We start from the raw sequence: 14,750 nt of genomic DNA, 5'->3' as shown, positions 1-14,750 counted from the left end.
GGTATATATATATTTTTTCCAAACAAAAGATGCTCCGTTGCATTTCAAAAATAAAGAAAATAGGCAAAAATAGGATTACAAAATACAGTAATATGACAAATTGAGTCAATTAGCAGTCAATCATTAGACTAGACTGCAAAAAATAATTAATCTTTTCTTCATAAATATTGCAAATAAAGGCACAAACTTTCAACATATTAAAAAAATTATGATGTTTTAAAGTTTTGAAAAGAAAAAAGGAATGAAACTTCACTGGTCCCATGGATTACTAAAACTTATATCTGCTGGTTTCATGGATGTTTTTGTGCTATGGGACAAGTTGCCCAGTTAATTTCAAGCCCTGTAGTATTATAGCAATAAAAAATATAATAAATCCATCTTTTTTTTTTTTTTGCATCAAACTCCTCCTACAAAAATAATGATAAGACTGGCTTTCAATTTGATTTCAGCATGCAAAAAATATACCAAAAACATTCAAACTTAGGAGGCAGCATTTTCATCAAAGGCTAGTGTAACAGAGCAGCTGAAATAGACAAAATAACAAAAAAGTTAATTAATTTTAAGAATTATTGATCTTAGGATGGATTTTTTGCCAACATCATGAGATTTTTTTGAGCCCCATTTTGGGTTTTGCAAAAAATCCCATTAGCAACCTTGATGAGGAGCTACAAATGATGTTACACTTGAGGGGGGGAATAACAAGAAATGTGGCATAATGCATTTTGTTTATGAGAACATGAAAAACTTTCAACATTCTCTGCTAAATTTATGGACAGTTCCTAATAACCCATTTAGTTTTAACAGGGCTCCCAACACATTTTAGACACAGAAAAGAGTCAAAGACACATTCAATCAAAAAGGGGGCCTAAAGTGGACCAGTTAGGATTAAAAAGAGGATCTTGGAGGGACCAGTCATAGTTAAAACCCGAGGAAGCACCCAAGGCAAATGATCTGTATGCTGCTAAATTCGTGAAGATGATTCGTTAATTAACCATAATAATTTTTAATAACACACTTCCATTATCATCATCTGTACAATTGAAATTTTTATCCATTTAATTGTATTATTTACACATTTGGTTCGGGGGGGGGGGGGGAGAGTAAGGACGGATACAAGGGAGGGGCGATGAGCTCAATCGCTCCTCATTTGAGGGACTCAGCACCGGCAACGTCTCGGAATTGAAATGCTAAATGCAATTTTAAACGACTTTCAGGATATTCAGTAAGTTACTGCCCTATAGCCTGGGCTAAGGCAGAAATACATGAAATACATCACCAGCTCAGTCAATTCCAACCGAGGACTGCAGTTTTTCTTGCTTATTAGCACTGATCAGCCTGGCATAGGAGGTGACTGTGCTGGAGGTGGAAAATTTCTTAAGGAGCCAAGAGTGCCAAACAAACTGGTAGCTAACATAGAATTAGCACTGACCAGACGAGTGACCAAAGCAGTGATTCGGTTCAACTCAAAGATTGAAGGCAAGGCATGGTATATTCAGCAAGTTACCGCCCTATAGCCAGGACTAAGACAGAAATACATGAAATATGCTGCCATCTCAGTCAATTCCAGCCGAGGACTGCAGTTTCGTGCTTATTAGCATTCATCAGCCGGGCATAGGAAGTGACTAAGTTGGAGGTGGGAAACCTGTTAAGGAAGCCAAGATTGCCAAACAAAACTGGTAGCTAACACAGAATTAGCACTGACCAGATGAGTGACCAAAGTAATGGTTTGGTTTAACTCGAAGAATGAAGGCAAAGCATGGTATATTCAGTAAGTTACCGCCCTATAGCCAGGGCTAAGGCAGAAATACATGAAATACACTGCCAGCTCATGCCAGGCTGATGAGTGCTAATAAGCATGAAACTGCAGCCCTCGACTGAAATTCACTGAGCTGGTGGTGTGTTTCATGTATTTCTGCCTTAGCCCTGGCTATAGGGCAGTAATTTAATGAATATATCATGTCTTGCCTTCAATCTTCGAGTTGAACCGAACCATTGCTTCGGTCACTCGTCTGGTCAGTGCTAATTCTATGTTAGCTACCATTTTGTTTGGCATTCTTGGCTTCCTTAAGAGGTTTTCCACCTCCAGCTCAGTCACTTCCTATGCCGGGGCTGATGAGCGCTAATAAGCACGAAACTGCAGTCCTTGGCTGGAATTGACTGAGCTGGCGGTGTATTTTATGACTTTCAGGATGTTAAGGAAAGGGGGTTACAAAATATTCTCCTGGAATTATTACGATATTGAAGTTATTAAAACGGCAATTTTGGAAAACTTTTGGGAAAGGAAAAGGAAAGGAATAGATCTGGGACCCTTTTAGGCTCAATCTCTAATCTTTAGTTGATTTATAAAAATGATGTTGCAACCCCATACGTATGTGAAATTAGATACATAGTAAGAAGTTAGTAAAAAAATCAATCGCCCACCCCCTTGGAAAATTTCTGGATCCGTTCGGGGGGGGGGGGGGGGGGGGCAAGCAAGCGCAAGCATGTAGTTAACGATCTTACAGAGTAATTTTAATTGAAAAATAAATTTTCTACTAATAAACTAACAGGCAAAAACTGGCTGATTATAAATAATCTGTTAAGTAACCAACAACTTTAAAGTTTCATTAAAGTTAAATGAAACTTTAAAGTTGTATGGGGTATGAGTTTTAAGCTCAGAGATCCCCACACCTACAAATTGCTTGGTTTATCATTTTTAATAGCTGAGATAAATCTGAGCAAGTGCATCCCTGAGGAAACTTATTGAAAACAGAATGACATTAACAAGAGGAAGGGAGGGGTTAAAAATGGCGAAAAAAACGTGTGACATCATTCATACACAGCTCCTAATAACACATACAACTTGAATGAGAAACTAACCCATCTTAACTAGTTCATCTTTCACAAAGGAAAGAGGAATCTGCTGAGAAGAATCAAGACCACTTCTTTTTCGTTCTAAAGTAGATATCAGTGGAGAATCTGCTGGTTTAGAATCGTCGATTTCTGATTCTTCTTCAGATTTACATTCTGTAAGTTGTACATCGGAGTCATAGTCTATATCAGGACAATATAGTAATGAATGTCCTTTCCGTCGAACAAGCACAACAAAGTTTTCTCACTGTAAATTTAAAAGGTGGATGATTTACAAATTCTGAAACATATAAGTCAGTCTCTGTACCAGGTAACAAAAAACTTATTTCACATTTGCTACTAATAACATGAGAAAACACACTAGAGTTTGGGGCAACACTTAATTTGTGTATTTCAAGCACAGTTCCAAAGGATCGGAAGATATCTTTTAGCTGATCGTTAGAAATAAAAGGATAAACACAATGGATTACAAATGTTTCCACCAGCGGAAGTACTCTAATTTGAGCACCTAATAGGTTCACTTTAGTTTGAACTAATTTACAAACTGAATCTACATCTGTCAAAAAAAGAATGAAAAAATTGTTGAAATTATCTGCCATTAAAGCATTGATTGAGCTTGGTAAAACGTAATTTAAGAGATCGTTAAGAAGATCACTCTCCGAAATCTCAGAAACATCCAATCCCAGTAGTTTCACAGCATATTTATTTGAAATTTTATCTGAAGAATCTGGACAAGAAGCAGCAGTTTTACTGCCGATAAGATCCATCATATGAATTAATGTTAAAAAAGCAATTGAAATAAGGATTCTTCCAACAACATTAATTCGTCAAAACTTGGTCCGTCAATGTACAAATAAACAAGTTTTAATATTTTGATACGCCGAGTTGCCAACTCGAGTGGTTAAATTCAGGTCAGGTGCGCAGCTGGGCGCCGAAAATTAAGCTCCAAAATTCGTAATTTGTGCTGCCATCTAGTGACAAGCTGTACAAGTAGTTAATACATGCACTAAAGTTTCGAACACAAATTTCTTTATTTTCCGGGGGAGAAAAAATAAATGTATTTGGTTTCAGTCCATCAACCTCTGAATCAATATTTGAGGAACGAATAAAAATTTTAGTCAATTTTTCTCTCATTCATATTTTTAACAACCAGCATTAGATTTCATTCATTTTTTTTTAAATTCCAAATTCTCAATAAATTTTCTATTTAAGTATAAAGTCCTTAAAGTGCAACTTCATTATGCCAGTCAAGCATATATTTTAACGTAAGGTGAATTTTATGCGATGTTTCTAATCAATTATGTAACTTGTATGTAATTAAAGTAAAAAAAAAAAATAAAATAAAAAAACAAGCAAAACCTCAGAATCCTTTGTGTGTATTAAGATTGCACACTTTATCGGAAAAAAATACAAAATGCTTTCATAAGAGAAAATTCATATTGTCTCTAAATTCTAGGCAGGCAGCAATTTACCCCTGTCCAGCCTGCCCCTCCCCATTTTTAAAATTTTATATCATGCGGTGACATAAATATATCATTTTCTATTTTCAGCATGCTTCAAGGTCCTTTTTAAAAAATTTTTTAAGATCATTTTCCGACGATTTCAAACGCTATTTAAAGAATATTATATCCTTCTGAAGTGAAGGAAACTCTAACCACATGCCTCCATACAGAGGAGTAGCGCTTTAAATGCCCTGTTGATGAAGAATTAGATAATGTTTTTATGTATAAATTTTACAACAATGCAATGTTTTATACACTTGTTTATCACTTTATTGACTTACAATTCATGATTTGAAATTTTTAATCGGCCAAAAACAGATTCAATTTGAGTTTGAATATTTATTTATTTTCAAAACAAAACTCTTTCGAAAAACTTTGATGCATTTGAGAAAACTCTGGCCATTGATTGATTGTGCAACATTTTTGTAATTTAAATAGAAACACTTTGTATTTTATTATTATTATTTTCTCTGCCAATGATATATTTCTATTGGTGCATTTGGAAGTCATGTCATCTCAGTTGGGATTGGTTCAAAAATCCGTATAGCAATAGAGGGATGACGGTTTCACTGTATCTGGTGTGCCGATAATCGCAAGGAAGTTTCTGTGAGATATTGAAGTTTTTATTGTATTAAATTAATTAGTTCATATATTGCTTAGTTTGCCACAAGAATTGCTGATGAATCATAATGCGGTGCGTGAATTTCTGTATATAATGGATACCGCTTGATGTCAATAAATTAGGCTTAGCGTAGAAATCAGATCCAATTAAATGTTATGAAAATATTGTTTGCTATTTGTACATCTCCGACTGCACTGCCGTATTGTTGAAAACATTTTGCAACAGCTAAATCGTAAATGCAGCGATCTGTTTATTTTTTGTGCCCCTCGCCTGTTACGAAATTACTAAAACTCAATTATAATCGATATCGTCGTTCAAGATGCTTGAAAACTGCATAATGTTTCCGTATTTATATCTTTTTGGCTGTACCAGTTTATTATTCTGAAAATTTAGTCTGAAATATGTCTTCCAGTCTGGAATTAATCTTAGCGTTGTGATGTGTAGAGAACTTAATCTTCTACTGCCTAAAATAAGAAAATAAATCTAACACTTTTCTAATCTCATTGGATCATTTAAATTCAGAAAGCCATGACTTCTGCCCATCCTGGAGCAAGTTTGACTGGTACATTGAGTGCTACTCCTTTCGTGGATAAAATCGATCCTTTCAAGAAAGGATCTTTAAAAAGGAAGCCGAAAAAGTCACAAGGATCATCTAGGTATAGGTCAACTAATGATGTTGAGCTGCAAGCACTGCCCCTGCTCAAAGGTAAATGATTTTTTGCAGTATTTATTCACTTCTGTCTCAAGTTCTACGTTTGTAGTTAGGGCTTTATGTATTGCCTTTTGTATAAAAATTTGAGGGATCAATAAATGAAGAAATTAAGTAAATTTTAAATTGCATCTAGACTGAAACTCAGCATTTGGAAACTTTTATTTACTTTCCTTTTGTCTGTTATAAGAAATTTATTGCTCTTAAATATTAATGTGGCAAAGAGCTTGCTACTGTTAGTGGAATAGGTTTTTGTGACTTCTAATTGTGTCTTACCACAGGCTGCCCATCATTTGAAATTTTTCCGGGTGGGAGTCGGAGTGGGGCAAAGGTTGTATGCTCAATCCAAATTTTGTCAGAAAACAACTAAAGCCATGCCCCACTATGTAAAAGCATTTTTTCTGGGGTGGGTGAGCCTTTGACCCTCCCCCCCCCCCTGACCACCCAGATGACAGGTCTGTCACCTATCGCAATTAATTTCTCTTAATCTTCATATATTTCGGAAATTTCACTGCAGGTATGTTAAAAGATTATTTTTAATCAACCATTTGGATTTAATCTAATTAACATTTGATTTTGATTAAAATTCCAAGAAATTTGTTGTTTGTAATTCTTGGCCCGTTATTTATTGGGATCAATCGTTCCTTTTGGCTTTGAAAATTAAATATGTTTTTACTAATAAGTGAGGGTAGGTTTTGTTGTCGATAAAATTTACATTGAGTTCACTATATACACTCTAAGTCCCCATCCCCCCCGCTCAGACAAAAATTCAAAATACAGTACAACCTTGATTTAACTTTTGTCAAGGGACTAAGAAAAAGTTTATTTTTAAATTAAAGATATCATTTACCAAGAAGCATAAACATTTAATGCAGTCGAATCTGGACCAATGAAATCTATCATTATATTGCGAAAATCATTTAATTGGGTATCGCTAAATAAAAGTTTTTCTGTAACAGGTTTAAGTTATTCTTAATGAACAAATTGATAAAAAGATTGCTACTATAATTTTAATGAATTTTTGCGGCTTCTAATCAGTTGTGTAAATAAAAAAAGGTTAATTTGCAAAACTCAGAAATTGACCTTTTTCGACCAGAGAAATTAATTAACCATATCCTCTTTTCCGAAATTTTGTACTGGCTATGCCACTGCTTCTACTTATTGTGTCATGCCCATAAAGTTCTCTTATTTACATACATGTATATCTAATGTTGAACATCAGTGTTATAGACCTTTTTAACCAACATTTAATTTTCAGGTTAATTTTGTAATTATTTGTATATAATTGTAAAAAAAAATGTTATCTTTAGATAATGTGCAGAAAAGCTTGTTACTCAGTAATTAGGATGCATTTTTGTGGCTTCTAATTATTGTCTTACACAAAAGTCTCCTACCTTCATATAATTTCTTACTTTTGATTGCACGTGAGAAAACCTTTTTCACGAAATTTAAAAATTCAAAGATTTTTGAGATTATGTCTTTCAAAATTTTTGAAAAACCTATTTGTATTTAATGTATTTTAATCAATACCTACATCCGAAATTTTTTGCAGTGGGACCATGAAGGGTTCAGCAGTTATTAAACGTTTTTAGCAAATATAGCAATCTAGTTTTAAGTTTCATTATATTATTTGTTGTAACTGATGATCCCTTAATGTCCCATTCTGAAATATTTTGCATGTATTGATTAAAATTCATCAAATACCATGCAGGTTTTTCAAAAAATTAGAAGGACAAAATCTCAAAAAGCTTTGAATTTTTAAATTTAGTGAAAACTTTTTCCCCCCCCAAAAATTATTCAAGTTGCCGATCAAATCAAAGTGCTAACAAATGAGCTACACCACTGGCATGAAATGGCACTACATAGTTAGAAATGAGCCTGAAAAAGGCCGTATAAAGGCCCTGTTTTTTTGATCTGCTGGGAGAGTGGGAACCCTGAATACGTAAAATTTAAGAAATCCACCTGTGAGACAACTTTGTTCCCATGCACTTCGCTTTTCAAATTTTCCATTCTTTAACTATGTTTACGGTACATATAAATTAAGGATGGTTTTAGTTGCTTTTTTACAGTACTTTGTTTTGAGAGTCTTTTTAAGAGCAAGAATGTGCAAATAAATAGATTAAAAACATTGCCAAAGTAAAAAAGCAGACCAATGTGTCCTCTCCTCCCACTACAGTGAAACCTCTCTGAGCGGCCAACCCCCCCCCCCCCCTTAATGGGTTTTTGTTACAGTTTGATAGAGACATACCAGGTAGCACTTTGGCCGAGTACCAATTATGTTTTAAAAAGACCCACCGACACACACAATGAATTTTGAACTCATTGAAATAGTAGTATAGACCTCATAATACCATATAATAGTTTTTAAAACAAAATTCTAGATAACATTTAATTAGGTATTATTTAAAAGATTTTGTTTGTGTCAAAAATTTTACGAAAAAGTTATTTTCAAAACTAAGAATAAATAAATAAATAAAAGGTTTGATTAATCAAGTTAGAATTGAAACACTCTATTAATCTATTACAGTTCTAGTCTTCCAAACATAAAAAAAAAAAAAAAAAAACTAAAGAAAAAAAAAAAGGAAAAAGAACAACAACAAAGTTAAAAGCACAAATGTGCAGGAATGTTTTTTTTTTTCAGTGCATAAAATGTGAGCTAATAAATGTAAAAACATCCGGGGGAAAATCGGACTTCTGTCGGATGTCTTTAAATCCATAAGCTCAAATTTTGTGCATTGAAAAAGGCATTTCCTGTAACTCCAAAATACATATCTGCAGTGTTCCTGCACATTTGTGCTTTTAACGTTGTTTTATTTGCTTTTATTTTTTAAACAAAGGTAGTTTTATATTTCTTATAAATAATTTTTGTTTGTAGCAAAATTCCATTTAATAAAATAAAAATTTAATATTTTCCCCTACTTACAGTTTTTGTCCCATTTTTAGTAATAAGTTTTATTAACTTTTGGACATAAAAATAAAGATTTACTAAATTGAAGCGTAACAAACTTCATCATCTTCAAAATTTAAACTTGACTTGTAAATTTGAATTGTAAATGGTTGGAATATATATTATATGCTTGCACTTTTTCATTACTTGTAAGATCTGTCGTGAACAATATTAAATTTTTTACAACTACTCGGTATTGGCCAAGTATTTGATCAAAATTTGGACGAGTACCACATACTTGGCTAACTGGCAGTTACCGAGTACTTGGTGGACGTCTCTAGTTACAGTGGCAATATACATTTTCTATAATACATTATAAAGGCAAGCCTAACAGATAAAATACAATTACAAATACAAATACAAAAGTGACGACCAGCAACAAGCTCTGGGCCCAGCTATACTGGTCCTAGTCAATTTACAATCCCCAGTGAAGATCAATGGCCCTCTTAAAACTATCTACTACTCCCTTGCTGCTTACCACCTCTTCCAGTAAGCTGTTCCAAGGTTCCACTACCCTGCTATAATAATACTTATTCCTAGTATCCATGTTATCCTGAGATTTAAATAGCTTAAAACAATGACCCCTTGTCCTGTTTTCAGTGCTAAACTTCAGTCCCGTAACATCTTGACAAAAGTCTCAAAATGAAGTTTGAGACTTTTCTTAAGAGGAAATAGTACTGTATTTCATTATTGATTACATATTTCAAAGTGCAATTTGTGACTTAAATTTTTACTCTTCTCTCTAACAATTGTTTTCAAATTCGTTTTTCAGTTCAAAATGTAAATCTCGAACCAATTTATTTGCGATTGCATCTGAATTTTTGATGACTTTATCTATTATCCCCCAAAACCCAAAACCACTTGAGTTGAAAATTTAGTTTGCTGACAATTACAAAACATTTTAGAAAATTGACTGTCAAAGGGCAAATTGGTGCCATGGGGGGATTTAAGGGGGGGACGAGGAGGGGCAATGCCCCCCCCCCCCCCGTCTTGGGAGGACTTTATACATAGTAACCACACACTTCCCAAAATCTTAAAAGAGAAAAATCATGATTTTTTTTTCTTTTTTTGAATAGTTCAAAAGTCAAAATGAAGAGAATAGTGAATGTCCTTTTCAGATGGGGGAGGGGGGGGGGCAAGGTACACTGTATTAGAAGTAGTACAGCTGTCACTGGGTTGCTAAAAATGTGTTACTAACGATTATTTTGAACTGAAAACTATTAGGGAAAGTATATAAGTGAAAATATCGACTGACTGAGCTATACATTCAGCTGTAATTTACTTAAAGCTATCAACGTGAATGTTATTTTAACAAATTAGAAGCTAAAACGGAACTGATGTGATATACCCCACCCTTGGCGACTTTTTCCTGTTGGCGCCAAGAAAGCGTCGCCAAGAAAACGATGTATGACGACATATGTCATACATCGTTCTTAGCGATGCTTTTTTAGCGCCAACAGAAAAAAATCAGATAAGAAAACATGATCAAAGCACTTCAGAACACAATATATATAAAAACAACATAAACGCACAACAAAAAGCATCACGAATATATGCTTCAAAAATGTACAGGGCCGGGGTTTTTTGTAAACATATTAAATTACAATGAAATAAATTATTGTATTAATTACAAGTCGAAATTAATGCATTAATTTTTTTTTCATCATTTCTCCGGGATACGAGCCCTCGGTCTCATAGTACTTTCGTAATGAGACCTCGGCTCGCCGACCCTGCCTCGGTCTCATTACGAAAGTACTATGAGACCTCTGGCTCGCCAGGACCTCGCTCCGCTCGGTCCGTTATCCCTCCGACTGTTAATATACATTACAGTCGGAGTATGGTCACAATTATGTATATTTATGTATATTATGCATATTCATGTGTATGTACACCCAAGGGTGGCTCCTTCCGTTCAGTGTACAATAATGACACAGTTTTAAGTGTGAAATATGCACCATTATTGTGCAGATTTATTAATAAAATTCAGCATTTTTAAGAGTACAACCGAAAGAACTTTCAATTGTTAACATAAAATTCAGTACCTAAAGGAGGCACGTTAATGTCTAAATAATTCGTGGCATCGATAAGAATTAACTTTTAGAACAAAATAACCGAACTATTTTTGTAAAATTAATTAACATACAGTAAAAATAAAGTTAAAAGCTACAAGAACCCCTCAAGGATTTGTAAAAAACAAAGAATTTCCGAAGTGAGAATTTTTATGTGAATTCTAAAATAAAGAACTTACCTTTTTATGGTATAAATCCTCACACTCAGTCCAAAACAAAACATCATCTGACAATGGCGCGTTACAGATACACACCACGTTGGAGTTAACTTTTAATTAACCTTCAAGTTTGAAGAAACTGGCATTTTCTAATGTTTTTACTTCAAAACACAACTACTGAATCTAAACTAACACAAAATAAGCATTCCTGTAAGGTATATTGCACAAAATAACACGTATCTCTCCTGCATAAAACCAAGAACCCAAGTAAACAAGTTCGAACAAGTTTGCCTTCGCGTTGCCAACCACAGGTTAGTTTCACCAGGGATGCCATGCTTAAAAATTTATCGCCTCATTGGCGAGAAAAATATTTCAATTTTGTGAGAAAAATCGGATGTCGCCAAATGGGGGGGGGGGGGGTATATCACATCTGTACCGCTAAAACAGAGATTAAAAAAAAACAGATTAGCCTCCAAACTAAACAAGCTATAGCTTAGGACATCCACTTTGTTGAAAACCCTCAACCCCAAAAAATTTCATGATTTTTTCCAATATAGAAAAAAAGAAAAGTTCTTGAGAGAAAAAAAATTTCATTTTAAAGTGCTTGAAAATTGGGGCAAGTGTGGATATAAATCATAAGTTTTCAAATTTATAATAAATGGGAGGGGGGGTGGTATGGGGAGAAATGCCAAACTGTGTCAGATTCAGCTACTTGCGATATATTGCAGCAAAAATGTAAAATCATGGTTCTCACGTTTCTGTAACATATTATTTGAGGTAATTTTTCGTGACTCACATGTTTCATATCTTGCTGTGTTTTTAATCTTGAATGCTGTATTTTGGAAATTCTTTTGTATTGCTTGTTTTTATCTTACTTCTGCGTATTGTTAATCTGTTCAGCTCCGGGAAAAAAAAAATTACACTTCTTCTATTCCTTTTCGTTTTTTGTACTACTTGTAATTGAAAAAAAAAGTTGGTGTATTGGGAAATCTACAGTTTTTTTTCTTTTTAAACTTAAAATAGTTGCTCTTACAAAGTTAGAACAATACTGTAAAACTGTACAATCCTATACGAAATTTCAGGGACTGGAAAGGGCAAATGCAGTGCATTAAATAATCTTAATTGTTCTCGGGTCCTTGAAAAGAATTAGATCTGTCTTTGAAATTCCCAAGCAAAATGTACTTCAATTTTATTTATTATCAAGTGTGGGCAGCATGTTACTCTTGTGTTACCTATTTTCAAAATCTCTACACAATTTCTTTTAAAGCATTTTTAACACGCTTTTATTAGCTTCACTTGTATGTTTGTGAGTAACTCTCCTTTGGACTAAGAGCTAGTGGCTTATTACTGTTAGTACATTCCACCATTTTATGAGCGTTCGTGACCGAGCAGTCTAAGGCGTGGATCTTTGCTGGCGTATGTTCTAATCATTGGGCGTACGTTCTAATCCCGTCTACACCAAAATTAAATTTATAATCTTGCAACTCAATTTTTGCCCACTTTTTGTGATCCGGATTCTTTTAAAATTTGGAATGCAACCTCAGACCCGATGACAAGGCAATATTTTATAATCAAATTAATTTATTAACGATAAGTTATTAGTTTATTCTAATTAACACGCTTTTATTAGCTTAACTTGTATGTTTGTGGGTATATTTGTGGGTCCAACTTTCCTTTGGACAAATAGCCAGTGGCTTATTAGAATTACTTACAACGTACAAATCAGAGCTGCGTAGTGTAACAATGTTTGCACATGAATTTACCAGAAAGCATTCAAAATGTCTGTTGCAAATAATGCAATAGAGTACTAAGATACATTTCATTATAAAAATCGAACACATGCAGAAATATTTCATTTAAGAGTTACAAGTGTTAGCAATATTTAGTCTTTAAATCATATTTGAAAAAAAATAATAATAGTTTAAAAAACTAAAAAAACACGCTTTTGTAGCAAAATGAACTAAAAAGTAAAAAATAAAATAATAGTTTAAAAAACTAAAAATCCACACGCTTTAGTAGCAAAATGAACTGAAAAGTTGAATAATCTTTGGATGACAAGTATATAAAGTAGTTGACCAAACACTTAATTTTACTGTAATTGAAAAAAAGCGTGGGGGGCTTCTTACAGTTGTCTTAAATTTCTTTCACTTGTTATCCATGCAAAAATGTAAATAGGCAGCACCCCATGCTTTTTTTCTATTGCAGTTTGCAGTAAAATTAAGTGTTTGGTCAAGTACTTTATATACTTGTCATCCAAAGATTATTTTTAACTTGTTAGTTCATTTTGCTACTAAAGTGTGTTTTTTTAGTTTTTAAGCTATTTTATTTACTATTGATCATTTTGTATTTAATTCGTTGTTGTATTCGTGGGCGAGTTGGAGACGTGATCAAAAACTCATTGAATAGAACCGACAGCCGATTTAAGCAAATAACAATGCATAATCATCTGTTCTCTTGCTTTTTCTTTCTGAATACTGTTGATTTATCGACCCCAAAACAGTTTTTACTGTGTATTATCATAATTTGCAAAAGAGTGTGTGACTATTTTCCCCTGAGATTTTTATAGTTCCAATTACCCCTCTAAGGTTTCAAAATGCAGAATTTTATATCTATTTTACAAAACTTTCTCCGGAGGATAAACCCCTGTATCCCCTATGATTGAAAATATTCCATGTAGAATATTAGGGTTATACCCTATATATAGGTATATACCCCTGTAAGATATATACCCTACATAAAGTTGCCATTTCCTCCTCTGAAGCTCAGTTCAAAAGGACAGCAAGCAACACAACACGCATAAAAAAGTAAAGCATGATCTTATGTATCACAGGGGAAAAACAACATGGGGGGGGGGGGCCTTTTTCGCCACTGACAGAAAAAGTTGTCTCAGACTACAAAAGAGACCCAAAACCTAAAATAGCTTTGGGCGGTTTTAAGTCTAAATCCAGCCTTGATTACAACTAATGTTGCTCAAAGAGAAGTGAAACCTCTCTGAGTGGCTAACCCTCCGTTCCCTAAAATTTCAGCCGTTCAGAGGGGGTGGCTTCTTTAATGGGTTTTTCGTTACAGTTTGTTAGACATACTGAGTAGCACTTTGGCCGAGTACCGAGTACCAATTATGTTTTAAAAAGACCCACTGACACACACCATGAATTTTGAACTCATTGGAATAGTAGTATAGACCACCTCATAATACCATATAATAGTTTTAAAACAAATTCTAGATAAAATTTGATTAAGTATTATTTAAAAAATTTCGTTTGGGTCAAAAATTTTACAAAAAGTTATTTTTAAAGTTAAAAATAAATAAATAAACGGTATGATTAATCAAGTTAAAATTAAAACACTATATTAATCTATTATAGTTCTAGTCTTTCAAACATAAAAAAAAAATTTGCTAAAAAAAAATCCTGCCCCCCCCCCCCCCCCCAGGACTTGTTCCTAAATCCGCCTATGATTAGTGCCTGAAGGGCATAAAAAATTTTTTATTCTAAAAGCGTTAATAAAGAAGACAGCAAACTTAATAGTTAATTTAAGTCAATCTCTAATTTTAGATGTGATTGAAAAATGCTAATTTTCAGCAGACTTGTTAACTCGAAGGCGTTTCTCTCAGTCTGCAGTAAATATCAAAGCTCTCCATTGCTGTTTCGTGCTTGAAAAAAATTCGAAATTGTGCTCTTTTAATACCAGGCTTTGTTATTTTTTTCATTTAAATCGGATCTAAATTTAAATCAGACGTTTCTAATTTTTTAAAAATTGTAGTTGTTAAGAGCCAGTTTTTATAAGAGTCAGGCAGGTCAGATACATGCCATTTTTGATTTCGCTAAAAATTTTAGTGGTTTCTTTGAATGATTTTAAAAGACACATATTTTTTCTTTTCTTCCAAAAAAATT

The 14,750-nt window shown here is 33.7% G+C and overlaps 1 protein-coding gene across 1 annotated transcript in view; it reads left to right on the top strand.

The window, feature by feature from the left end:
- Positions 1 to 4,895: 4,895 nt before the first annotated feature.
- The window catches only part of LOC129221257 (serine/threonine-protein phosphatase 2A 56 kDa regulatory subunit epsilon isoform-like), a 182,255-nt gene continuing 172,400 nt past the window's right edge, over positions 4,896 to 14,750 (top strand). Inside the window, exon 1 of the mRNA XM_054855713.1 lies at positions 4,896 to 5,680. Coding sequence (XP_054711688.1) covers positions 5,503 to 5,680 — 178 coding nt within the window. The 5' untranslated portion in view covers positions 4,896 to 5,502. The remainder of the gene's footprint in view (positions 5,681 to 14,750) is intronic.

This window comes from Uloborus diversus, chromosome 4 (genome assembly GCF_026930045.1).
Source record: "Uloborus diversus isolate 005 chromosome 4, Udiv.v.3.1, whole genome shotgun sequence".
In the NCBI taxonomy this organism is placed as follows: Eukaryota; Metazoa; Arthropoda; class Arachnida; order Araneae; family Uloboridae; genus Uloborus; species Uloborus diversus.
The sequence above is the reverse complement of the archived record's forward strand: the minus strand, read 5'-3'. Positions and strand labels throughout refer to the sequence as shown.